The sequence below is a fragment of the Monopterus albus genome, unplaced genomic scaffold, assembly GCF_001952655.1.
Source record: "Monopterus albus unplaced genomic scaffold, M_albus_1.0 scaffold34.1, whole genome shotgun sequence".
In the NCBI taxonomy this organism is placed as follows: domain Eukaryota; kingdom Metazoa; phylum Chordata; class Actinopteri; order Synbranchiformes; family Synbranchidae; genus Monopterus; species Monopterus albus.
The window spans coordinates 4,622,994-4,646,223 of record NW_018127914.1 but is presented as its reverse complement, the minus strand read 5'-3'; the positions used below and the strand labels follow the sequence as shown (position 1 = coordinate 4,646,223).

General features: G+C 40.6%; 4 protein-coding genes across 6 annotated transcripts in view; 3 read left to right on the top strand and 1 right to left on the bottom strand.

Moving 5' to 3' along the window:
- Positions 1-2,959, top strand: part of ago4 (argonaute RISC component 4) — a 28,030-nt gene extending 25,071 nt beyond the window's left edge. The window contains exons 16-19 of the mRNA XM_020597641.1: positions 130-264; positions 360-461; positions 1,506-1,705; positions 2,345-2,959. Of these exons, the coding sequence (XP_020453297.1) occupies positions 130-264; positions 360-461; positions 1,506-1,705; positions 2,345-2,453 (546 nt within the window). The 3' untranslated portion in view covers positions 2,454-2,959. The remainder of the gene's footprint in view (positions 1-129; positions 265-359; positions 462-1,505; positions 1,706-2,344) is intronic.
- Positions 2,960-7,418: 4,459 nt separating this feature from the next.
- cldn35 (claudin 35) lies at positions 7,419-9,909 on the top strand. The gene has a single exon (XM_020597651.1). The coding sequence runs from the start codon at positions 9,206-9,208 to the stop codon at positions 9,893-9,895; it is 690 nt and encodes a 229-aa protein (XP_020453307.1). The 5' UTR covers positions 7,419-9,205; the 3' UTR covers positions 9,896-9,909.
- Positions 9,907-12,203, bottom strand: airim (AFG2 interacting ribosome maturation factor). The gene is made up of 4 exons (XM_020597652.1): positions 11,730-12,203; positions 11,151-11,330; positions 10,952-11,070; positions 9,907-10,676 (listed from the first exon to the last, which is right to left on the bottom strand). The coding sequence occupies exons 1-4, from the start codon at positions 11,996-11,998 to the stop codon at positions 10,636-10,638; spliced, it is 609 nt and encodes a 202-aa protein (XP_020453308.1). The 5' UTR covers positions 11,999-12,203; the 3' UTR covers positions 9,907-10,635.
- cdca8 (cell division cycle associated 8) lies at positions 11,959-16,889 on the top strand. 3 transcript variants are annotated; one of them, XM_020597650.1, is made up of 11 exons: positions 11,959-11,978; positions 12,705-12,797; positions 13,022-13,150; positions 13,816-13,856; positions 13,974-14,049; positions 14,272-14,339; positions 14,499-14,581; positions 14,652-14,750; positions 15,795-15,924; positions 16,208-16,294; positions 16,377-16,889. In XM_020597650.1, exons 2-11 carry the CDS (start codon positions 12,707-12,709, stop codon positions 16,410-16,412), a joined length of 840 nt encoding a protein of 279 aa, XP_020453306.1. In that variant the 5' UTR covers positions 11,959-11,978; positions 12,705-12,706; the 3' UTR covers positions 16,413-16,889. The 3 variants fall into 3 exon arrangements, with proteins under 3 accessions (XP_020453306.1, XP_020453304.1, XP_020453305.1); XM_020597648.1 differs by lacking the exon at positions 11,959-11,978 and adding an exon at positions 12,285-12,373; XM_020597649.1 differs by lacking the exon at positions 11,959-11,978 and adding an exon at positions 12,412-12,599.
- Positions 16,890-23,230: the final 6,341 nt, after the last annotated feature.

Sequence of the window (23,230 nt, the reverse complement as noted above, 5' to 3'; positions counted from 1 at the left end):
ACAGTGATTTATTTATTTCATAATTAAACAGCAACACCCTGAGAAAAATGTTATACAGGATGCCTTCCATCTCTCTCTTTCTTTTAAAAAAAAAAAAGTGTGTGTGTGTGTGTCTGTGTGTGTTTTCAGGTGGCATGGCCGGAGCTGATAGCCATCCGGAAGGCATGTATCAGTCTGGAGGAGGATTACAGGCCTGGTATTACCTACATTGTGGTCCAGAAACGTCACCACACTCGGCTGTTCTGCTCTGATAAAGCTGAGAGGGTCAGTAGATAACTCTGTTGTAATGTATGACACTTTATTGTAAAACACTGCGTTGTTTGAGTCTTAACTCTAATCTGACTGCTCACCCCCTGCAGGTGGGGAAGAGTGGTAATGTCCCAGCTGGCACCACAGTGGACAGCACCATCACGCACCCGTCCGAGTTTGACTTCTATCTGTGCAGCCATGCTGGGATTCAGGTGAGAGACAAGCTCACACCCTGACTTTTGCTGGTGACGGTCATACAAACGTCTCAACTTGATAAGAAATCAAATTAAACTTTATGCTGTGTGCAGCTCATCCCAGTTTCTTAAATCAGATTTGAAATGATGGAGGGATTTGTCAGATTTACATGTAATAAAATACAAATTCTAGTTTCCCTGTACTTCATTTTACTCTGTTGGTACCACAGTACTTATGAGTAGTAGTATAATACAGTAAATGCTGTGACAGGGGTGCTTCTCTGACCCGTCAAATGGTTTGGTTGTTGCACTAACCACAGTCTATCTTTTCAGTGTAAAATACTTTAAATGAAAGGCTGTATTTAAATTTCAAAGATAGCTGTACAAAGTGTGTAGATAGACACTCGGAGTGTTTGTACATTATAGCTGTGCCTTCTTGCTCCTCAAGAGTCTGATGCTGCACTTTAATAAAAAAATCAATTCTTGTGTACTAAGAGAAATTAAGACAGAGGAGGTAGTGGGTAGAGCAGTTGTCTCCCAACCGAAAGTTTGGAGGTTTGAATGTCGGTGCCTGCAGTCCACATGTCGAAATGTCCTTGGGCAAGACACTGAACCCCCCAAGATGCCTGTGATGGCGGCGCGCATGCATGCAGCGGCACGGGGCCCTCGGCTCCAAACATAATTTTGTTGTATGTGTCACAATGTTACAATGACAATAAATAAAGCTGCTTCTTCTTCTTCTTAACCAATGGATGAGCTCTTATAGACCAAATCATTTCATCTGCTTATGACCTTCACAGTTTTGAGGCAGAGCCAGCTAGTGTGTTCTTTGAAAAGGGTTTATTAAAGCAATATTCTATCATGTACTGTATCTGAGAAGAAAAAAATTTCAGGGGGATCTTATTTTAAAATTTTTTTTTTTTTTTTTTTTTTTTTAGTGAAACCAAGTAAATGCAGTGCAATTGGTCCGTCTGTGCAAAAGAGCTTTGACAATGAGATGGTATTACAAGGGAACTGCCATTGCACTTTTGACATGTACTGTTACATTCCATTTTCTCTCAGGGAACCAGTCGTCCCTCCCACTACCACGTCCTGTGGGATGACAACTGTTTCACAGCGGATGAACTGCAGCTTCTCACCTACCAGCTGTGCCACACCTATGTCCGCTGCACACGCTCTGTTTCCATTCCAGCACCAGCCTATTACGCCAGGCTAGTGGCTTTTCGAGCCCGCTACCACCTGGTGGACAAAGACCATGACAGGTGCGGCATTCCCGATTATTTGTTGGAAGGTAATAGGTTCAGATTTAGGTTTGCTGTGTTGGACCAAGCCTGCTGAGATAGTACTTCTTAGTAATATATGATGGCGTTAAAAAGTACTTCAGCAGCTGGTTGTTAAAATGTGCAAAGCCGCAGTGCTGACACGAGTAGCCTGGATCGAACACACTCCTGCGTTTGACTGTTTCAGCCATGTGTCATCAAATCACATTGTGCTCTGTAGAGTTTTTGTGACCTTAGGAAATGTGGCTTTATCATTTTATCTTGGATGCCCCTTCTGAACTGGTTATTTATGATGCACTAGCCTCCTATTGATTTGGAGTTTTGTTAGAACTTTTTTGGCAGTTTCACCTTAATTGGTCAGATAATAGATCAAAGATTAAACTTTTAAATGCATCTTAAAGCATACCAGTTTTTCTCCCATTAATTTAAACAATTGTGTTGATTTAAAAAGTGAAAGTTAATCAATGTAGAAGAGAGAGTTAGCTAGATTGGTTTTCAGAGGTGAGAAACCACCTACGGTATATACCAGCACAACTCATTTTTATTTTCATCTCTACCGTGTATTTTGTTGTAATATTACTGACAGAGTTGAAGTAAATCCTGCTTCTATTTCTCTCACAGTGCTGAAGGCAGCCATGTGTCGGGCCAGAGTAACGGCCGGGACCCACAAGCATTGGCCAAGGCAGTTCAGATCCACTATGATACCCAGCACACCATGTACTTTGCCTGAGCTAGCAAGCACATCAGCCAGTCAACCTATGGATTCCCTTTCTTTCTGTCTTTTTATCTATTTACCAGTTTCTCCTCTTCAGTGTCTCTCTGCCTCCTTGTAGTCTTTCTCCTCGTTCTCACTCTACATTTCTGAATCTGCACCAAAGGGGCTCTTGGACAGGAGAGTCTGCGGTAACTCGGATGTCCAGCAGGTTCTTTTTTATGGAACAATCTCCAACCAGCGTTCCCAGTCGAGCCACCTTCCTAACCAGCGATCCGCCACTGTGAACCCTGATGGTTCTCAGTGCACAAAAGAAAAAAAAACTTGAAAAAACAAAAACAAACCACACACATACAAGTTGAGCCATTATTTTGAGTTTGTTTTTGTTTTTTCTGTTTGAATGTCTGCACTCTTGTGTTTAAGATACACTGAGCGAGGGAGTGGATTGGCACAGTCTGTGTCAGCGCAGCTCTTTAGCTCTCCCAGCTAAGCAGGACTCTTATCTACTTTTACCTCAAAGCCCTTCCTTTTTATGAACGTGTTTTAATCTTCTCCTTTACAATCTTTTACAAGCGATGTGACCTGTGTGTCCATACATTACTACTTTCCTCACATCTTAGCGAAGTGTGTGTGTGTGTGTGTGTGTGTGTGTGTGTGTGTGTGTGTGTGTGTGTGTGTGTGTGTGTGTGTGAGAGTGAGAGTGAGTATCTCTGTATATACATGTGCTGTTGTATGAGTGTGTGTATGTGCGTGTGTTTCATGGCAGGTCACTGAATTGTAAAGGGAAATCAAGGAGAACTGCTGTAAATGCCTCAGATTTGTTGTTTTTATATTCACACATACAGTACATATAAGCATATATTTACATCTATAGAGCAACTTTGAGACATATGACTTACAGGCCTCATAGAGGCTGGTGGGGGTATTCATAGCAGTCCTGGGTCACTTATTAATTGAAATGTTTTGAGTTACATTTTTGAACGTGTGCGAGTCTGCTGCTAGTGCAGGGTTGGTGGGATTGGCACCTTTGGGAGTCTCCTGGGTGCCTCAGAAAAAAAAAGAAAAGGAAAGGAATAAGAAACTTGAACCAGTTCAAGTAGTAAGTGAAGCCAGGTCTGTGTAGCAGTAGTGACCGTGGTCTGGCCTGTGACTGGCTCAGCATTGGGACCTGTTGAATGGCTGAAGGCATTAAAACACAGAGTATGGTCTTATCAACCTTGTTTTTGTGTGAAAAGTGGGATCTGATTTTTTTTTGGACCTGATGACACTGCAGGACGTTGCTTTTCTTTTTTTTTTTTTTTTTTTTTTTTTTTTAAGTAGTTTCAAGGGCCGGAATCTTTTTATTTTTTTAACTTTTAAGGTCTCCTTTGCTAATTAATACTGGCCAATTCATTGCACTGACCCGGGACGCTAGGCAAGCATCAGAGGGCACTCTCTTGATCTCTCTTACCTTTATGCATTTATACATAAGAATCAAAAAGCAGATTTGTAAAAGTTTAATATAAGATGTTTTGTGGAAACTGTTGTTTGGAATTAGTAGTTCGCCATTGATGTTGTTGTTATTGTTGTTGTCAATGTTGTTACTATTGTGATGAAATTTTAAGGTTGGCAGCAAAGCCGGTTATATAGTTCCTAGTGTGACTTCAGGAATAGACTTCAGTTGTTGAGCTACAGGTTAAAGGGTTAGAGATTTGAGTTGGACATTTTTTGTAGCATTCTGGCAAATGGTGAGAAGAAGTAGGCCCAGGGAATGATGAGTCCATGCTTCCTCTGTAGGTTCTGAGGTGATTGGCGGTATTGTGTAGCAGTCTGACTGGTTACCAGTATTGCTCAGCTGGTATCTGTTAGTCTTGATCAGATGGAGACAATCAGGGATTGTAATCAGAGTGAACCTAGATTAAGGGATTTGATAAAAAGTGGTTTGCAGTAGGCAGTGTTGAAATTTTAGACTTTTTAATAATGGCTTCTATTACTGTGTATTTGAAGTATACCCATCTTAAAGTCTCTACTATTTAATGGTGTTTGTTTCATATTTTTATGCATTTTTAACACTGGATTAAACAAATTGACAATAAGCATAAGCACTGCCCTTGGACTCCCCTTCAGACACTTAGCAAATTGTAAGTGGTGCTGGTGTGATTGGATAAACGTGTAGGATGGAGGGTTTGGAGAAACAGTCGACGTACACGCCTCATCGAGGAGGACAGCTCACTTGAAAACCTTTTTGTAATAAACCACCCATAAAGCAGCAGGTTTATTATGAATGAGTTTGAGCACCTGCTTGATGTGGGCGTTGGCATTGGCCACGAACAGAGAAGCAGGAAGTGAGGATCACAGGTGGAATTGGGAGGGTGTTGTCCAGGCATTGCATGCAATAAATTTTACTCTTAGTTTAAAGGCAGCCGATGAATTTTTTTTTTAAATCGTGGACTAGCCAAGGGGATGAGATTGATATTCATCTCTAAAGTGGATTAATTTGTTTGAAATATCAGTGCTTCACCAGTAAAGTCTAGTCAGATAAATGATCACTTCCTGTTTGTATCATGACATTGCAAAGCAATATTAACACAGTTCCAATTTTCAAATGTGGAAAGACAAAGCTATAATTCTACTCATTGTAGTTGTTGGTCTGCTCTCGCTATTGTCTCTGAACTTTTATTTTGTTTGATTTGCTTGTATCAATCAGTGGGAATGTGCATTTGGTGGAATAGTTATGTAGGCTTTAGAGAATTTTGTTTAAAATGTAGACTTTGCTCGCCTGCATGCAAGATTGTCCATTTTTAAGAAAAAAAAATATTCTTGCAATTGTATTTATGAGAAACGAAAAAAATATAAACACTTTTTTGGTTAAATGTTTATTCAGTTTAGTGGGACTGTTTTAGGCTAGCAATATTTGTCCAGTCCCTCTAAGATGTATTTTAGAGATTCCTACACAAATGTCAGTAATTTGGGAGGTACAAGCTGTTTTCTGAGGGGAGGGGGACCAGTTCTTTGCGTCATCTTCAAATTCAAACGAGGTACTTTCTTCAAACGAGGGCACGTCAAAGACCGGAACCCTTCTCTTCTCTGCCAGGTTACTGTGATGAGTTTTGTCTCCTTGTACCCGTGGCCAAGCCTCTTGGTGGGGGCTCTCCTGTCTCTGTAGCATCTGCTGACCCCTCACAAATGCACTTCCTTTTTGTGAGGAGGTCCCCATGGCATCAACAGAGCAGGATTACCTCTTTTTAACCTTTTTTTTTTTTTAAATCCATAATTCTTTCTGTGCCCCAATGGAAAGAGCATGAATTATTTTTAAATTTGTCTCACTTTGATATACCTTAACAGATTTGTAATTTGACATCGTTTGTGTATTTTAATTTAATTTAATGTTCCCTTGTTTTGGTTTTTTTTTTTCTTTTTTCTGCCAATGGTCTGAAGCTGTGTGATTGTCTAATAGCAATAGAATCACAGAATTGGAATGTTCCAGTTCCGTGATCAGAACGCTCCTGTCCGATGAATGAATGGAACCTTTTGTGATTGGGCGGGACCTGTTCTAACTGCGCCCCCAAACATAAGGCCTTTCACTTGCTGTTATTGCTATTATGTGACATTGTTCAGTTACATTTTTTTTTTCAGCCTGCAGGGAATTCTTGTGTTAATGTGCAAGTAATAAATGGTATTTTATGCCTATAATAGATCTGGTGTGTTCTTGTAGTTGATGACAGGTGGCATGTTAAACTAGTGGAAAAAGTGCTCTTTCTGTCTTTACAGAGAGCTAGCTGACACAAGGCCTTTATGTGCCTGCACTTTGTCACTAGATGGCATTCTTTACCAAAGTAGATGAGACCACATGACAACTGAGAACAGTAAACCATTGACGTAATCATTTACTAGCTTTGATGGTCCTCTAAGAAAAGCTGAATGACATGTAGATATCAAAGCACCTTACTGATGCTTTTTTTCACAAGCTACTTTATAACTGGCAGGTTTTCTTACTGTAGATGTGGTACGACTGCATCTACAGTAAAAACTTGTCCAAGTGTTGCACATTCTTGTACTCTGTAGCTTAGAGCCGAACCCTGACATGTAACATATCAAAATGTACTATTGGAACTGGTAACCGGAGTAGCAACTTGAACTTTCAGTACTATTTGGCATCATTTTACAATCTTGGCAGAGCCAAATAGGAGGAATGGGTTTTTCTCGGTGCCTTTAATATTAATGTCTTTAGTGGGTGGTCAGTCCTTACCCGACTTGACAAAAGAGCAAGGCAAGTATTCACCTATTATTCTTTGTATGCAATCATTGTTGGCAGTCCACTTGGCCATGTTTTTGGATGAAAAATGTAAGGAGAAAAATTCTGTGCTTTTCCTACTTAATAAAAGATGTGCACACTCTGGCAGCTAATGATGTTAAATATGCAAGATTAGAGAGGAGCAGAAGTTAAATTTCAAAGATTTCTCAATCAGTTTTCCACGTTTCCTGGTAACATTCCAGTAAGGATACAGTGCTGTGGGTGTTGCAATGACGGTGTCGTTGGTAAAAAGAGGTCAAAAACACTAAATCAGGGATGTTGCCCATAAATTATGTATTTTTCTGTGTAAAATGTTATCAAACACCATCAGACCTCATTCAACCTGCTATGTGGGGTGATATAACCACAAAATATTAATTTCATTGAACATATTTCTCTACTATACAGCTGCATGGCTTTAACATTAACTGTAGTGCAACTTCGTCACAAACCCATATCGAAGCTGGTCTGTCCTATAGGCATACACATAGATGTGTTTATCCATTCATACAGGACAGGCATTACTGGTATGTCCCCCCTTTGTGTATCATCGCCTCTCGCCAGTTTCCTGTGTCCCGGCTGGTTGTCATGACCACCGTTACCACGGAGAGCAGAGGCTCCAAAAGAAAGGAAACCTGAACCACAGATCTTGATGCCATGAATGATGTTTAATTCATCGGTACCATGGCGCACTAAGGTTCAGTGTAAATGCAGTGAGAGTTTTCTTGGGTAGAAGGGGAAATTTATGAATATGAAGACAAAGACCTGCTGTCAGATCCTTGTGTTGCATCCAGAGTGTTTGCTTTTTTCTCAAGCATTTTATTTAACAATATCATGTGCTACAAACGTGCCTTCAGTCTGTTCATCCACAGTTTTGTTAATTGAAATGAAACAAGACTAAACACAAAAGACTGCTAGGTAGTTTTATAAACTGTCCAAATGGAACTGTGTTACAACACACCAGTGAGCACCTTTTCCCTCTCAATCACAATCATTGTTAGAGAATTTAAAAAAAGAAAAAATCTGACCACCCTCCTTTTCTCCTTTTCATGGCTGAGTTTGACAAAAAGGGACAAGTGAAAGCTAATTCTTGTGAAAGCTCCTTTAAAATACATGCGACTGTGGTATGGAGCAATACAAAGTGTGTAATCCCCATTGTAGGGGTCCTCCATGTTGTCTTTGTGTTAACTGATCCACCTACGAACCCCGCTCCATCCCATCCCTCCCTCCTTTTGTTGTCTCACCCTCATTTGCCCTCTCCCTCCTGCATGATTTTTTTTCTTTCCTCTGGAGTTCAGTTTTGCTTTTCCAGGTTTCACTGTCAACTGTGGTACCGAAGATGGGAGGCAGTGAAGTGATGCTCTGTTTACCCAGAAGTCTGACTATGTCGCCCTGATTTGTTATTTATACTCTTGTTGGAATAGGACTGAGCCATTTGGGCTGTGTAGCTACCAGAGGAAACGGTTGAGGGGAGGATGAAACTGAGCAGCAACTGAAGCCTGAAGTGGCCTCATCGAGGTTTTGTGCTCTGGCGTTGTTTATTGTCAGCAAGGAGACACTTCAGCTGGCAATCTTAGCAGTGTCTGCCGACAGGAATTACTGGCTGTTTTCCTTATTTGAAATTGAGACGCAAATTAAAAACCTGTCGGCTGTGAGGTTTTATGTGGATTCTTGGAAAAACCTGACTGGAATAACATCTTCTGATTGTCTTTTATCCTGCTGATTGTTCATCTCTAGTGGACATTTGTTCTGCGAGCACTAAATATTTCTGACATTTCGGTCAACCAAGAGGTAAAACGCTCCGATTTTTATTGTGTGTAATTGAGCATTACTATTTTCAACCTTTCTGTGACAGGATACGCTTGGAGCAACATCAGTGGCATTGAAGCAAAGTATCAAGTTATATCAGTCTGATCCATCTAGGTAAGGCTACACCAAACCAGGAGAGTGACCTGAAATACATGGCAACACAGCAATCGGGTCTGAACCACAGTTGAAGGCAAAAAACCAATTCCCCACACACACAAAAAAGCCTGGCTGGGCTCCATTTCATCTACAAGGCCCTGGGCCGTGAACCCTGATTGATCCTGCTTCTGTTGGCTGCCACAGGTGGCTGCACAGCTATCAGCTACTCAATAATGTATCGACTCAAACCCAGGAATGAAGAGGAGGAGAAAGTGTGCAAGTCTCTGATCCTTTGTAAAGGCAGGTAACTGTCGAGAGAAAGCGGGCAATTACTTCTGGATGATCCAGTGAACTGACACGTGGAAATGAAAACAATGAGCAGATGTTGAAGAGAAAAAGAAAGAGATGAAAACGGCTGCTAACAAAGTGATATTGGTGCAAAGACCTTAAGAAGATTGGCTAAGCAAGACGAGACAAGCACACCAAAGTAGTAGACTCTGAAAGACCAAAAGAATAATAACAAAAAAGTCTCAACAAAGTAGTAGTAAGAGAAATTCAGAAGAAGCTGTACGTGTAAAGACGTGTTGCCATCATGGTGAACACTGGCATGCAGCTGATCAGTTTCACGTGCGCGGTGACCGGCTGGATCATGGCGATTGCCGTCACGGCTTTGCCTCAATGGAAGGTTTCAGCCTTCATTGGCAGCAACATCCTGACTTCAGAGATCAAGTGGGAAGGCATCTGGATGAATTGCATCTACCAGACCACAGGTCACATGCAGTGTAAGACATACGACTCCATGCTGGCCTTGCCTCCAGACATCCAGGCTGCCCGCGCCCTCATGTGTTTGGCCATCTTCATGGGCTGGCTCTCCTGCACTGTGTCCTGCTGTGGTATGAAGTGCACCACCTGCGCTGGGGATGACCGCAGGGCCAAGGCTGGAATCGCATTCTCTGGAGGGGTTCTCTTCATTCTTACAGGCTTGTGTGTGCTGATTCCAGTTTCCTGGACTGCTAACACTGTCATCCAGGATTTCTACAACCCCAACGTGCCTGTGATGCACAAGCGAGAGCTGGGTCAGGCTATTTATCTGGGTTGGGCAGCTGCAGTCATTCTTATGATCAGTGGAGCTGTTCTAAGCAGCACCTGCCCTCTCATGGAGAGGAGCGGCAGATACCGCAGGGGTTACATAGGCCGGAGCTTTGCTAATTCACCCGCTTCAGCACCAGATCCCCCAAAACCTATCACATCTAATAGTCTACCATTGAAGGAGTATGTATGAAAGAACACCAGCAGGAGGAGGGAGGGGGGAAGACAGGTTATTTTCTAAATTTACAGTCTCAAATTTTAAGGGTCTGAATTTTAAGCTACAAGTTGAGATCTATATATTACTATATTCAACTTATATTTTGCATATCTTCGTAATGTTAGAGCTGTCTGCATTACTTAAAAACATTCATGTTTGTTTGAATTTTGACTTTTACTGCCGTGATTTACAGTAAGTGCCTGAAGAAAGCCCATCATCTATATCGTGAATTTAACACTGTTCACAAAAGTATGACTGTTGGTTTTTATGATGGAAGATTGCAGTGATCTCTTTGCAGCTATTCTTTGATGGTCATTACCTCTCGATTTGTCACAGAAAGCCTTGACTCAATGCACCTACATCAAAAGTGTGAAATAAAACATGTTTGATAAAGTGCACAAACTATACTTTGCAACTGTTTATATCCATGTGTGTGCTGGTTGTTCTGACCATCCCAGACCACAGTGACATTCAAGTACAACCACATTTCCAATTTACACAGAATCCTAACTTTTTTGGAAATGGGGTACTATGAAATAATGTGCTTTTTACAGGAAAAAAATGCATCTTCTTCCAGCCCTTATGACTAAATAAAAATCCAGTCTTTTTACAACTATGCATGTATGCATATACACATATTCCCATTCCTTCAACAATCCCATTAGTCTCCTCCAGCCTTTTGATGGAGATGGAAGTCAGAAATCAGTCATTTCTCTTCACGGGGATTCCATAAAAAACGACACTTTGCAAAGTGTATCTGAGAAAGTGAACAGAGAAATGATTAGTTAGCCTACAAATCTTTATCACCATAATTTAAAAAATTTGTTTTTAAAAAAGCTTAAAAGGCTCCAACATATAGCTTTAGTCAAATATAATGATATGCACAGCACTTTACAAAACAGAATCATTTGCATTAAAACAAAGATACCACAATAACGTTTTGGTAAAAAGCAAATTTAAATTTAAAATGTGAGATTATTTGTTTCATCAACATTACAATAACATAATCAACCTCTTACAGGGATGGTTTACCTGTGATGTTGTCCTCTGCACTGGGAGACTCCAAAGATTTCCATCTCTTTGGAGCAGATTCCAGAAGTGAGAGATTGTCTGCTCTCAGTGTCTGAAGCAGAGTTTTCCTCCTCAGAAATCTAGACACCTGAGTTGAGGAAAAAAGGACCCTGAACATAACGCAAACCCAACCAAATATAAGCGTGAACAGAAAAGATACTGTTGGCGATAGTGTCGTTCGGCGTCCTGCAGCCACTCCAGCATGTCAGCGACTGACGGGGCAATGGCTGAACGCTCAGTTACAGTGAGCAGATCCAGACTGTCTGTGCTTTGCTCGTACAGCTGGAAGACTGCAGAGACCTGGTTACTGATGGCGTCTCGAACAGACTGGAGAGAAGACCTGAAGGAAAGAGGCATGCCACTCTATAAGCGATATGTCACTCATGTTTTACTGACACACAGAACTTAAAACTGGCATATACAGCTTTTCTCTGCCATGTGCCACTGGTGATCATTATCGTTCTGTGATTTCCTGTTCCACTGGTAGATATCAATTTTCGTTGGCATTCACAGATACCATTCTTGCTTTATTGTCACATATCAGTGGGAAGTGATGTTAGTGAAACATCAGTGACATTACTTTGATGTGGCATATGAAAGGAGAAGAGCAAGCCCATACCACAAAATGTCTGATTTGATTTTACAAAAAAACAAATCAGTCACACCATCAGCCACGTTTTGATCTCATTTAGGGGTCCATAACACCTGCCCATAATTTGTGTTACACCCAGATACTTACATCTTCTCACTGAGTTTGTTCAATACTGTATCCGTTGCTTGCAAGAGCTTGAAACGTAGCCGCTCCTCCAGATCAGGAAAGGCTCTGAGCGGTGTGTTGGAGATCTGGACGTTGGACAGCGCTGTGGACTGCTCTGCCAGATTCCCGAGAGACACCATCAGAGGACTGCATTCCGCCAAGACATTCTCCCATACCTTCTGGTTGTTTTCCAGACACTGGAAGCTTTTTCTCAGCGCTTGATGAAGTGATGTTAGTACAGGTTTGGACATTACAGGTGCCGACTATAGACACAATGGATAGTTCGCCACACAATCAAAACCGCGCCTGTGCTATAAATTGACCCATGTATCTAAACACTTTACGTCTGTTTTGCATAAACGATCTTCTTTAATACATTTTCTGTAAGCCTTTAACATGTGGATATCATCACATTTCTACCATCTTGCTTGAACACCACTTCCGTCCTCCTGATGTAAACACGACGTTTGGCGCTATGATAGGCCGAGAACAATTTTAACGTGACGTAAGAAAACGTGCGCCCTAATTGGTTGGTTTAGAGTGTTAGCACCTCCTCGCGCGTAGATTTGAAAACGGCTTTGTGAAAGGAAGGACAGTTCAGAGCCCTGGGAAGAAAATATAATTTGGTAAATTGTTGCTTATAAAACATGTTTAATCGTAGTAAGAACTAATAATTAAGTGTGTTTTGTTAAATGTTTATGCGTGTGAATGAAACTGACAGTGAAGGAAGTTAGCCATTTTGCGGGAGCAGCATGTGATTTTGCTAATGAAACAGCAAAACATTGCCATTAGCATTAACTGTTAGCTTGCTAACGTTACCTTGCTAGCTATGTGGGCACTTTGTTTTTCAAGGTCAGGGCGGTTTTACCCTAGATTTATGTAAAATGCAAAACCTTGTCGTATTACTATATCGTGTTGTTAATAAATAGATTTCATTTTCGCTGACTATCCACACAGATATGGCTCCCAGGAAAAGAACCACCAAGCAACGTAAAAACAACCCTAAATCGGCGAAGCTCGAGGCTTTTCTGGACGATTTCGATTTAGAAGGTGAATATATTGTACTTATGGAAGAAACACTGTTTTCATGACACTGAAGATTCTTGTCCTGTAGTTAAGGGAAACTTAAATAACATGACTGAGTAAGCTATTCTCCCTTTTTGGTCCACTTATAAGGTTGTGATTTGTCAGTGCTGAGCCGGTTTGTACTGTTATAAACTACGGGTGGTGTAATCTATAACTTCATTCTCATCAACAACAATGTGTTTTCTCAGTGAAGACCAGAGTTGAACAGCTTAAAGCAAAGATCGACCAGCTGTTGAAGGATGTTGACAGCAGCTACAACATGGCACTAATCAAGTTGCCCACAGCTGTTAGGCAGATGCCCTGGTTGGAGCATTGCAGTAAGTGGCCACAAACTCTCACTTTAGTCTCTTCAAACTCGAACTACTATGATTCTATGAACATTGTCTTAAGCCTTGTTAAAATTATACCACAGGGGTGCCTTTGGCATTTTATGTCATTGACCTTTTAGAAATATTCAATGTGTCTTATTAAATCATAACTGCTGCTGGTATTTTCTTTCATGAGAAAGAATGTTTGCACATTTCTCATGATGTTAAATTCTAAAAGGATGAAAGGCATTAAAAAGCCTGTGTTTCTCTCATAATACAAACCTTCAAGTGTTGTTAGCAGTCTTAACTTTCTTTTGCATTTTTTTTCCTGCCTGCAGTAGGCAGTAATGTTAATTAGGAAATGTTTTTATATGTGATTTGAACAACAACTGGAAATTCTCCAGAGCTCTGGCCTTGTGTATAAAATCATGTGTAGCCTGAAAATGCATCATTTGTGTTATGCTGCTTGTCCAGATAATGTTTAATGATTGATTTTTAGTATTTTCAGGAATTATTGGTCAATACTATTGGAAAGTTCTGATAAAAATGTTACATAAATGTCTATAAATTCAAATACGTTTCACTGAGATCTTTCATACTTCTAGTGCTGTGTATACTGTGTGAACAGTGAAACTGCTGTATTGGTTTATCGCTTTCCCTCTCTCTGTCTGTAGAGTCAGACAAGCTAAAGTCTCCAGAAGTGGATGATGCAAAGGTGAGTTGGTGATTTCTCCTCATATCATTTTTCGATTCTCTGTGGTTTATGCACGCACACTCTGTGCTGTATTAAACATTTGTTCAGTTTTTTTGACCTGCATCTGTCTGTTAACAGAGAAAAGAGGAAGCTGCTATCGTGGAGAGCATTACAGCTGAGGACCATGCAGGCCTTCTGAAGTCAGTCAAGAAAAGTATGTTAAAACCATCAAAGTAGTTACTTTGTGTGTGTGTCTTCTTCAGTGACACAAGTTTATCAACAGACACAAGTATATCAACAGGCTTCTACCACTGATGCCAGTTTGGATGGGTTGGATGACAAATTCTTTCAGTCTGGTCAAGAATGTATTAAGGGTTAGAAAATCAGTAAACTTTTGAAGTCCCTTCATCCTGTTTACTTTATCTGCAATCCACAGCCACCAAGAAAAAAAAGGGAGCCAAATCCATTTCAGAGGATGAATACCCCCCGAGCACAGCAAGGAAGGTAGTGGCTGATTTTCATTCTATCACACAGACAGAGATGCAAAACACAGCTGAATGTTAGAGAGCCTCAGTGTTCAGAGCTGTGGGGAGTGGATGGTTTCTGTGGAATGTAATTTGTGTGCAGCTCCTTGTGTCATTTAAATCCTTGTTCTTAATTTAGGGGAAAGCTGCAAGAAAGCCCCCAGCTACAACAAAAAGAGCAACAGCAAAGTCGGTCAGCAAGCAGAACACTTCCATCAGACGGTGAGATATTCCTTTCCCCAAGTTTGGCAGCATGATAATGTGATACTAACACGTGTTTGTTGTGACACAGATCGAGCAGGAAACCCTTGGTCACTCCTGCCAGGAACATGCTGGACTCATCTTTGATGATGGGCCCTACTCCCCTTGTTACCCCACGCTTCGACCCAAGGTAAGCAATAGGGCTGCCCCCTAATAGTTCAATAGTCAATTCATTAGTCACAAGACCTGCCAGTCGACTGAGACTCTTCTAGTCGAATAGTCAAATATTCACCCTGAAGAACAAACTGACAGTGACTGACAAAATCCTTAGTCGGTTACAGCCCTGTTAAGATTTTATGCCAGATTGTATGTTAAAATATGCTGTGTTTTGGTTTAGTTTGCGTATAATATGTACTGCATGCTAAATTTCTTGCTGGTTCCAGCTTTTCTAGATTTGATGCTTTCTTTTGTTGTTGTACATGACAGTAAAATTGAACGTTTGCGTTTTGGACTATGGGTTGGACAAAGCAAGATGTCACCTTGGGCTGTAGGCAGTTACAACAAGGGTTTTCACATTTGTCTTGTATTTTATAGACAAATTAAAAGATTGAATAATTATGAAATTTTTCACTTTAATTCATACCGAAAATAATCATTAGCTGCAGCTCTTCTGTCAGTATGTGAAATAGTGCAGCTCTCTTGATTATGATTATGAGCCTGCTACTCAGTAAAAGCTTATGGTACACGGTGTACACAGCTGCGACCACAGTGCAAGATGTGCGATTGTGGCATAGTTTGTTTGGTACACTTGTTAGTGTAATAAATGTAGGGTCTGTGTCTGTGTTTGTGTATTTTATATGCTGTATTTAACAGCAAGGCCATTTGACTAACACATTCCTGTACATTTTACTTTTTATTGTTGGACTGATTGTGATTTTCTACAAACACAACGGGCAAATAGCTGAACTACTAAACTAGGTGTCAGGTTGATCTTTGAAGCTTCTTTGCTTTTACAGATCTGCAAGTGGACCTAACACTTTTATAAGTGTTGTACATTATATAAGCACTATGGACTTGTTTTCACAGCTGCTGCCTCGCTAGTTTGAAATGCTGCCATTGCGAGGCATATAGTGTGATTTTACTTTCTCAAATCTTGTGTTTTCTTTTCAAAGTTGGACATGTTACCCACAGTGGAGGAACCGTGTTATTCACCACTGAGGCTCTCTTTCCTCAGGCTTCCTAAGACCCCTGCTGTGAGAGTTCCCCGCCACAAAGAGAGGGTCTACAGCATTTCCGTCAACGGCTCTCCCGTTGCAGCGGGCACCGAGGATGTCATTGTCAGCGTTCCCATCGGCAATGGAGAGGTGGGTACGCAGCTGGATGAGCTCAGAGTTCTGGATTTACAGAACAGAAAATGTTTAAAGAAGTCATGTTGGCAAAAGGCAGTTTATTCATTTAGCTGATTGAGAAGAAATTAATAATCACTGGCACAAAATGGATAATTTTGAATGTAATTTTAAAATGTTAGTCCTGCATTTATGTTGAGACTTTAGAGCTACTTTTATTTAGTGTACAACTTCTGATAAGACCTGAAATTAGCCTGTAAGGCAAGCTAATTTAACAGCCACTTGTAAATCATTGATTCAGAGCATTCAGCTGCTGGCCAGTCAGATGGACTCAGTGGACCTGTCACTGCTGGATGAACCTGCCCTGAGGAGCATTCGGCTGCTGCAGGTATATTTAATCATCTCTCTAGAATAAATGTGTACATGTTGCTGCAGTTTTTATTCTCATCATTCTCTTTTCTTTGTGACAGAATCGCCTCACGGCACTGTGCGGGACATCAGCATGACCTAGCCGTCAAATGTCTAAATGTGGGTTAAAATGCACAGTTTTTTAAAATTGTTGTTTTACTCGTTTACTTTTAGAAGTTTCAGTTAACTGCTGTACCAACCACCCCTTCATTTTTATGTGTTATTTCATATTTTAGGCTACTCTCGTAGCATTAGGCTGAATCCTTGTGGCAATTTAGCATAACTGTCTCATTTTAGCCCTGTTCCAGTCTGTTATTCCTTTTGGTGAGTCAGATTTTGAGTGTTCTTCTAGATTTGTAAGCTTTACAAGACTTGTAGGATTATTTCAAACTCCACCACTCATTCTTGTGCTCTGCAAATATGATTTACATTACATATTTTTTTAATATCATAAATGCAGTCCTCTGTGTAAATCTGTGTTCATCTAAAGTTATATTGTCAGGGCAAATACATTTTTCATGTACATAGTCACTCTTTTATGGTTGCAAAACTCATAAAGGATGTTTACCGCTCTACATTTGTGTGATACAGTTTATTTGGGAATAAAACTTAGTTCAATAATAGTGCGAATGAGTAGCTTGAACACAAGAAGTCACTTGTAATCATGTATTAGAATTTATTGAAGTGTTTTTTTTTTCTTGTGGATAGCTCGTTTCACCAAGCTGTACCTATGTATCATGACCAGGAGGTGGCAGCAAATCATCAAATGTTTTGTTGTGAATAGTCAGAACAGCCCTGCTGACTATCGTCCTCATCTAAAATTCAAACAAATCCTGTTCAGACACAGAAATTGAAGGGGAATATGTATACATTCTTATTTCTTTCACTGTAGATTGTTAAAAACAAAAACTCAAGCTGTCATTTGGCAGTGAGAACCTTTAAGACTGTTGTATTCTAGTAACATTCAAACGTGTCATTGAGTTTCCTTATGTAATGTGGAAAGTTACAGGAGACGATGAAAATCCCTGCTGTCTTGTGTAAAGTAGCACAACGGTTTTCCTGCCTGAGCTGTCCACTCTGTTTTTCTGTGTAGTTTTCCTCTATAAGCTACCAAACTCTTACATATGTAAGAATTTCCACTTGTCCTTGCACAACTTTGTTTATGGAGGGACATTAGTGAGTCATGTGACATGCTGTTGGCAGGAAGTGGCAGGCTGTCCTGCCGCTGGCACAGGAATCTGCACTGTGACCTTCTGGGACGTCATAACGCTGCCAATTAGAAGCTTGTTAGACTTCTTTAGGACTGATGAGCTTGTTTATGGTTTCCACCTGGGATGGTGAGCTGGGTCAGACCGGGCATCACCTTGGGCCCAGCCAGGCAAGCATAACTCTACTATTCCGGCTGCGTTCTCATGCATCATATGCTACCATGCCACAGTATGGGGCCTCTGTGACCCTAGCTGGAACCAGGCCTGGTCCCGTCCATCTGTATCCATCTTAAACACTTCATCATCTGCTGTCTCTTGCTGTGCAAACTGTGCTGCAGAGGAAAAAAACCAAACCGCATCCCTACAAACGGCAGATGTTGTGGTCAGCAGTGCGTGCAGTTCAGCTCCCTCGTTAGCAGAGTACCAAGCCCTCATGCACCTGCTCTTAATATCATGGAATTTTCCTAGTTTTCCTCTGAATAGATTGGATCCTTACTTTTTTTTCCCTCTGGGTAGGTGGAAAATTGCCATTTTGCACGGATGGCTTGGTTTTCAGTAAGCACGCAGGCAGTGGCGCAGTGACAGGTGCAGTATGGATGGGGCGGATTTTGAGGTCACAGAGTAACACTGCTACATAAATCATCTGCTGGGATGTTCAGGATGAGGGACTAGAACCTGAGATAGTGGGAGGAAGAGAGTACAGAGATGCTTCGACATCTACCGTGCAGTCTGAGTTAGTACTTATTCAGTGCATGGCTTTAAAAGCATCCAAAGAAAATCAGAAATTAAAAGCAACATGTTTGTGCAGAAGTTGTTTTTTGAAGCTGCATTAATCAATATTTGTAAGCATTTAGCAGCAAAAGAAACATTTTTGTCAGAAGCTGGAAACTAGAGCTTAAAAGGAGAGTGACTACTTCACTTCCATTTTTCCAGTGGCCAGGAACAGGACTCAAAATAAATGTCAGTATTGTTTCATTGTTTGCTGGGTGTGTAGTTGTTGGCTAACACCTAGGCCATAACTTTTTACTACAATAATATATCAAAGTTGTCTTTATTGGTTCTTGCAAAGTGGCCAAAAAAAAATAAAAATCAATCAATACTCCCTTAATTTTGGCTCAGTGTTCCATGAACCTGTTCTTTGCCTGCCTCCATCAAGCCCATCCCCAGTCCCCTACCAATCTTGATTTTGAACCCCTTACCCCAACCTTTCACCACCCAGCTTCCTTCACCATCTATATAATATATTCCCAAAATCTTTTATAGTTAACGTGTCTGTCACATGAATGTGGTGTGTTCCTCAACAAAGCTGTTCTGTTCCCAAACTCCTGGGGCCATTGGTTAATCTAGTTCCCAGACCAGTGAAAGTGCCAAATTTCCTTCCAAGACAAATGAACCTGGCATGTTCACCCAGCAAAATTAATTCTCCGGTGTGTCGAGGCCTCCTATAAATCCCATCCGTCATCTGCTCTGCTAATCGATTTATTCACATGCCCACACCTCTGTCTGCCACTGTCTCACTCAGTTCATACTAAGCCAACCAGGGGGTGAGACTCATCTTTTGCTAAGTTGTTTTGTCAGCACAAACCAAAAATGTCAGAGAATGCTTTGCTCTGTCTGCTTTGGTGTGTTTGTTATGAGTGCACTAGCCGAAGCGAAGTGGCAGACAGGAGGAAGAGGTAAATGGGATTGAACGGCCCCCACGTGATGCATTCTGGGCATGTGTCCGTCTGGTGGCCAGTAGGGTCCTGATGGCATTTTGATGGGCGGCCCCTCTGTCGCTCAGGCACTTCTGACGATGGGCAGAGTGGAGAGGAACATCTGGCGCCAAAAGATTCCTGTGGAAATTAGGCCACTTGTCAAAAGGCCGCTTGGTGGCTCTGAAATTCTGAGATTTGTTTGTGTGCCAATTGACAGCATTTGCTTGCACTGGGTACCTAAAGAAGTCATAGATGTTTAACCTATTTTGTGATTCAAGAAGGTGCCTGCATTCATATGTAAAGGAAATTTCTTGATTTTAATTGTCAGGTTTGTACAGTGCAGATAAAGGTTTCTTCTTAGGAAAACCAACATGGCCAAAAAGAAAAGGCTAAATTTGAAGTGCAATCAGTTGAAGGGTAATCGCTACTGTAGGAAGTTGAGTTGTAGTTTGTAAGCAGTGAAAGCAGCTGAAGTGTAAGAGATCTGAAACACCAATCGATGCCTAGGCCATGAAAGGAAATAAAATGAGTTTACTGACAAAAAAGCAGCTGAAATTACTGATATGGCATCTAAATACTGAAAGCAGTTGAACTGTAAAAGTGTAAGAGATGAAAGTAGGTGAATTTGAAGAGTAGAAAGTTCAGATGTCAGTTGAACTGTAAACAACTGAACAATTTGTTAAAAGCTGAGGTGTGTGCACATGTTAGAGGTGTTTGAAGTGGTTCAGAGCAAGTGTATTGACTGAAAGAAGGTCAAATTTCCAGTGGTGGAACTGAGTACATGTACTCAAGTAGTTTCATTTTGTGTTACTTCATACCTTGACCACTACATTTTAGAGGCAAATACTGTACTTTTTACTCCACTACATTTATTCTATAACTTCAGTTACTTTTCAGAACCAAGTAAATACAAAAATGTCAGTGTATGTCTAATTAGAGTTGATTGTTTTTATAAGATTACTTGGACAATGAGGCTGAGTTTTCTGGCTTTGTGTCTACAGTATGTTTACCACCAATAAATAAATACATCTTTCTTTGCCATTCTATTTCAGGAGTTTTCAACTAATTGTGACCCAGGGACCAGTGTTCTGAGTTAAGACATAACCTGAGAACCACTGTTGTGGGGTGAATAGACCAGAGGGGCACTAGTTTAATCCTAAAAATCTTATATATTTGCATGAATTTGTTTATTCACAAACAATAAGTAATACATGGAAATGTGTTAAAAAAAAGATTCCTACAGTGACAATACATTGCACCTGCAATGTTTTTTGCAGACCACCATGAGTTCATGGACCGCTGATTGAAACCCCTTGTTTTATTTCAATGAACACTTCACAGTCAAGTATAAAAACATACTCTTTATTAACTCTGCATCTACAGGGTTTTAATGTGGAAAACACTAATAGTGGAGGCACTAACCTGAACTGTGCCGTCATTCATTCCTATGCTGGACCTGGCCTGGGCAGGTTCTAAACAAGCCTTGCTTATTTGGTTAAATGAATATGAGATGCGAATACCAGGAAGGGTGTCAAAGCAGGGATAAATCCTCACCCCATTCATTACCTCCAATGAAAGAAATAAAAGGAAAGTGACCATAAAATAAGCAGTGGAGCAATGGCTGGGATTGCCTTTGAGAAATAATTAAAGCCTCTTTGCAATGCTCCCAAGCCTCTGGAAAAAATCCCCATCTTCTGTATGTTCTACAATTGATGTTTGGTTTAAGAGCCCCTCTTTATAAAGTAGACCTTCGATAAACTATATCACCCTATTTGTGAGAGTAATACAGCCCAGTGTGGTCCTCAATTAGGTATAAATGATACAGCAAATTGGAAAGTTAGGGGGAGAGAGAAGGATAATTTGCTCCAAAATGGACTAAAACCAATTCATTAGAGACCAGGAAGGAGACAAAGAGTCAGTTTCTGTTCTCAGAGAGAAAATCCCATTGTAAGGTCAGATGCCTTACTGTTCATCTTGTTGCAGGCTGCGTTTGTAGGTAACTTAGTGCATATTATTAGTCATATGTTTTATATAATGTGTGGAATTACTGGGCAAGACACAAGGTAATTATAATTAAAACTAATTCTAATAACTAGATCCTCTAGTACCACCAGCAAGTGAAGGTTGTCACATGTTTAGGAAAATATGATTGGCTCAGATTTGGGTACAAATATTTCTCAGACAATGAGCTGTAACTCTGACCTTTCATGGGCTGGAACTTTTGGTTCATAGTGAAATGTCTAGAAAACTATGGGGTGCATTTCATTGTAATTTGTTACAGACATTCATGGTTCCCAGAGAATGAACTGTAATAACTTTGATCTCCAGGCCTTTCATATAGTAACATAATAATAATAATAATTAGATTTTTGACCATATACTTGCGCATTGACCACTTCCAGCAGTCTTAGCTGTGCTCATTTAGTACTTATTTGCCAGTGTTACCATGCTATCTCTCTAACTTAAGATGGTGCACTTGCATTATACTATTATACCTGCTAACTGTCACTATGTTAGCATGCAAATGTTGCCAGTTAGCTGCAAGCATCACTGTGCAAGTGCAACCTTACACAACCTCTTAGTCTTTTAGACACATAGAGTAGTAAGTTCTGAAGAAGGGAGGATGGACGGCTTTGGTCTGATGCATTCATTTGTAAGAGTGTTTGTCCTCCTAAGAACTTAAAGAATATAAAACAATGCTGTATCTTCAGTGCATAGTCAAGCTTTTGTCCCAGCTTTTTGATTTTGACAGAGCCAGTTTGTGCAATTAGGGGTCAGTGTGAAAACGAATAGAAACCAAGTTGACAGTTTCTCGTTGGGTTTTTGGGGTGACCCAGTGGTGTTTTCAGCAACAAACCAGCAGGAGCTGATCTGACATCCTCTGTAATGATGGTTTTTAACCCTGATACAGGAATACCTTCACAGATTTTATTTCAGGGTATATTTGAAGATAACATTTTCTCAAAATACTGCCGTCACTTAGACCTTGATGTTGCTGTTCAGCCGTGGTTTTTGCTCCATGGTGACCAGTCCCTTGTATGTGATTTTAAAAGATACCTATGTGACCTGTATGTTGTATAATATATCATTTGAACACTGTCAGGATGGGCAGCTTCACAGAAAAACACCCTTGCTTTGCTGTCTGCTTGCAGATGTGATGTGACAGCATCTCCTGTCCAGGTGTGTACTTGTGATTCTGGACACAGAACAACGCAGAGATGAAGTTAGTGGCGAATATTGGTGCTGTGAGACACTAATTACACAGACATGCACACCTGTCTCTCTTGGATTCATGGCAGCAGAGCTCCATGATAAAATCAATTTGTCCTCATTTCTGGCCTCGTTTTTTTAATTTGATGCAGTGATGAGTGATATGATTAGGGGATTTGCATCAAGAGCAATTGGCCCTCCTATTCCCTGCTTTATATAACACACAGTCACATAAAGCTAATTTCAACAATGATAAGTCTTTACAGAAGAGAATATAATATAATATGTTGGTAATTATTATTCCTTTCTAACATGTAAATGCCCAGTGAAAGTTTTCTAACAATGTTTTGCTTTGGCTTGAGATGTCTGCTTTCTGCTTCCACCTCCAATGTTTTGTCTCCTTAATGAAATATCTGGGTCTTTAGATGCCAAATGCTCCACTATGTTCACCAGGTAACTGCCAGCTTTTGCAGTCTGCAGTTTGTGCTATATATTAGAGCTTTTTCACTGAAATCGACTGTGTACTGTAGCTGGAAATGAGATTAACTGGAGATGCAAAACAATGAGCTGAAAGACATTAAAATGCTCCACTGGATGAAAAAAACAATTAGGTGATAATTTTATGTGGGTTTATCACCACTAGGGATCTGTCCCACTTTACACAGAGAAATTAGTTAATGTAAACTGCAGCTTCAACAGTCACCTTGTACACAGTTGGTGTCGAGTGGTAAAGGCACAAACCACTAGCTATTTGGGCATATAGAAAGCGTAACAGGCGTACTGTGATGATCCCCTCACTCT

Bases quoted from the DNA above. Each gene is read 5' to 3' on its own strand.
- cldn35 (XM_020597651.1), top strand. From the start codon at position 9,206: ATGGTGAACACTGGCATGCAGCTGATCAGTTTCACGTGCGCGGTGACC.
- airim (XM_020597652.1), bottom strand. From the start codon at position 11,998: ATGTCCAAACCTGTACTAACATCACTTCATCAAGCGCTGAGAAAAAGC. The intron at 11,071-11,150 runs GTATCTTTTCTG...TCAGGTGTCTAG, and splicing joins GAACGACACTATCGCCAACA to ATTTCTGAGGAGGAAAACTC. The intron at 10,677-10,951 runs GTAAACCATCCC...TCACTTTCTCAG, and splicing joins TGCAGAGGACAACATCACAG to ATACACTTTGCAAAGTGTCG.
- cdca8 (XM_020597650.1), top strand. From the start codon at position 12,707: ATGGCTCCCAGGAAAAGAACCACCAAGCAACGTAAAAACAACCCTAAA. The intron at 13,857-13,973 runs GTGAGTTGGTGA...GTCTGTTAACAG, and splicing joins CAGAAGTGGATGATGCAAAG to AGAAAAGAGGAAGCTGCTAT. The intron at 14,751-15,794 runs GTAAGCAATAGG...CTCTTTCCTCAG, and splicing joins ACCCCACGCTTCGACCCAAG to GCTTCCTAAGACCCCTGCTG.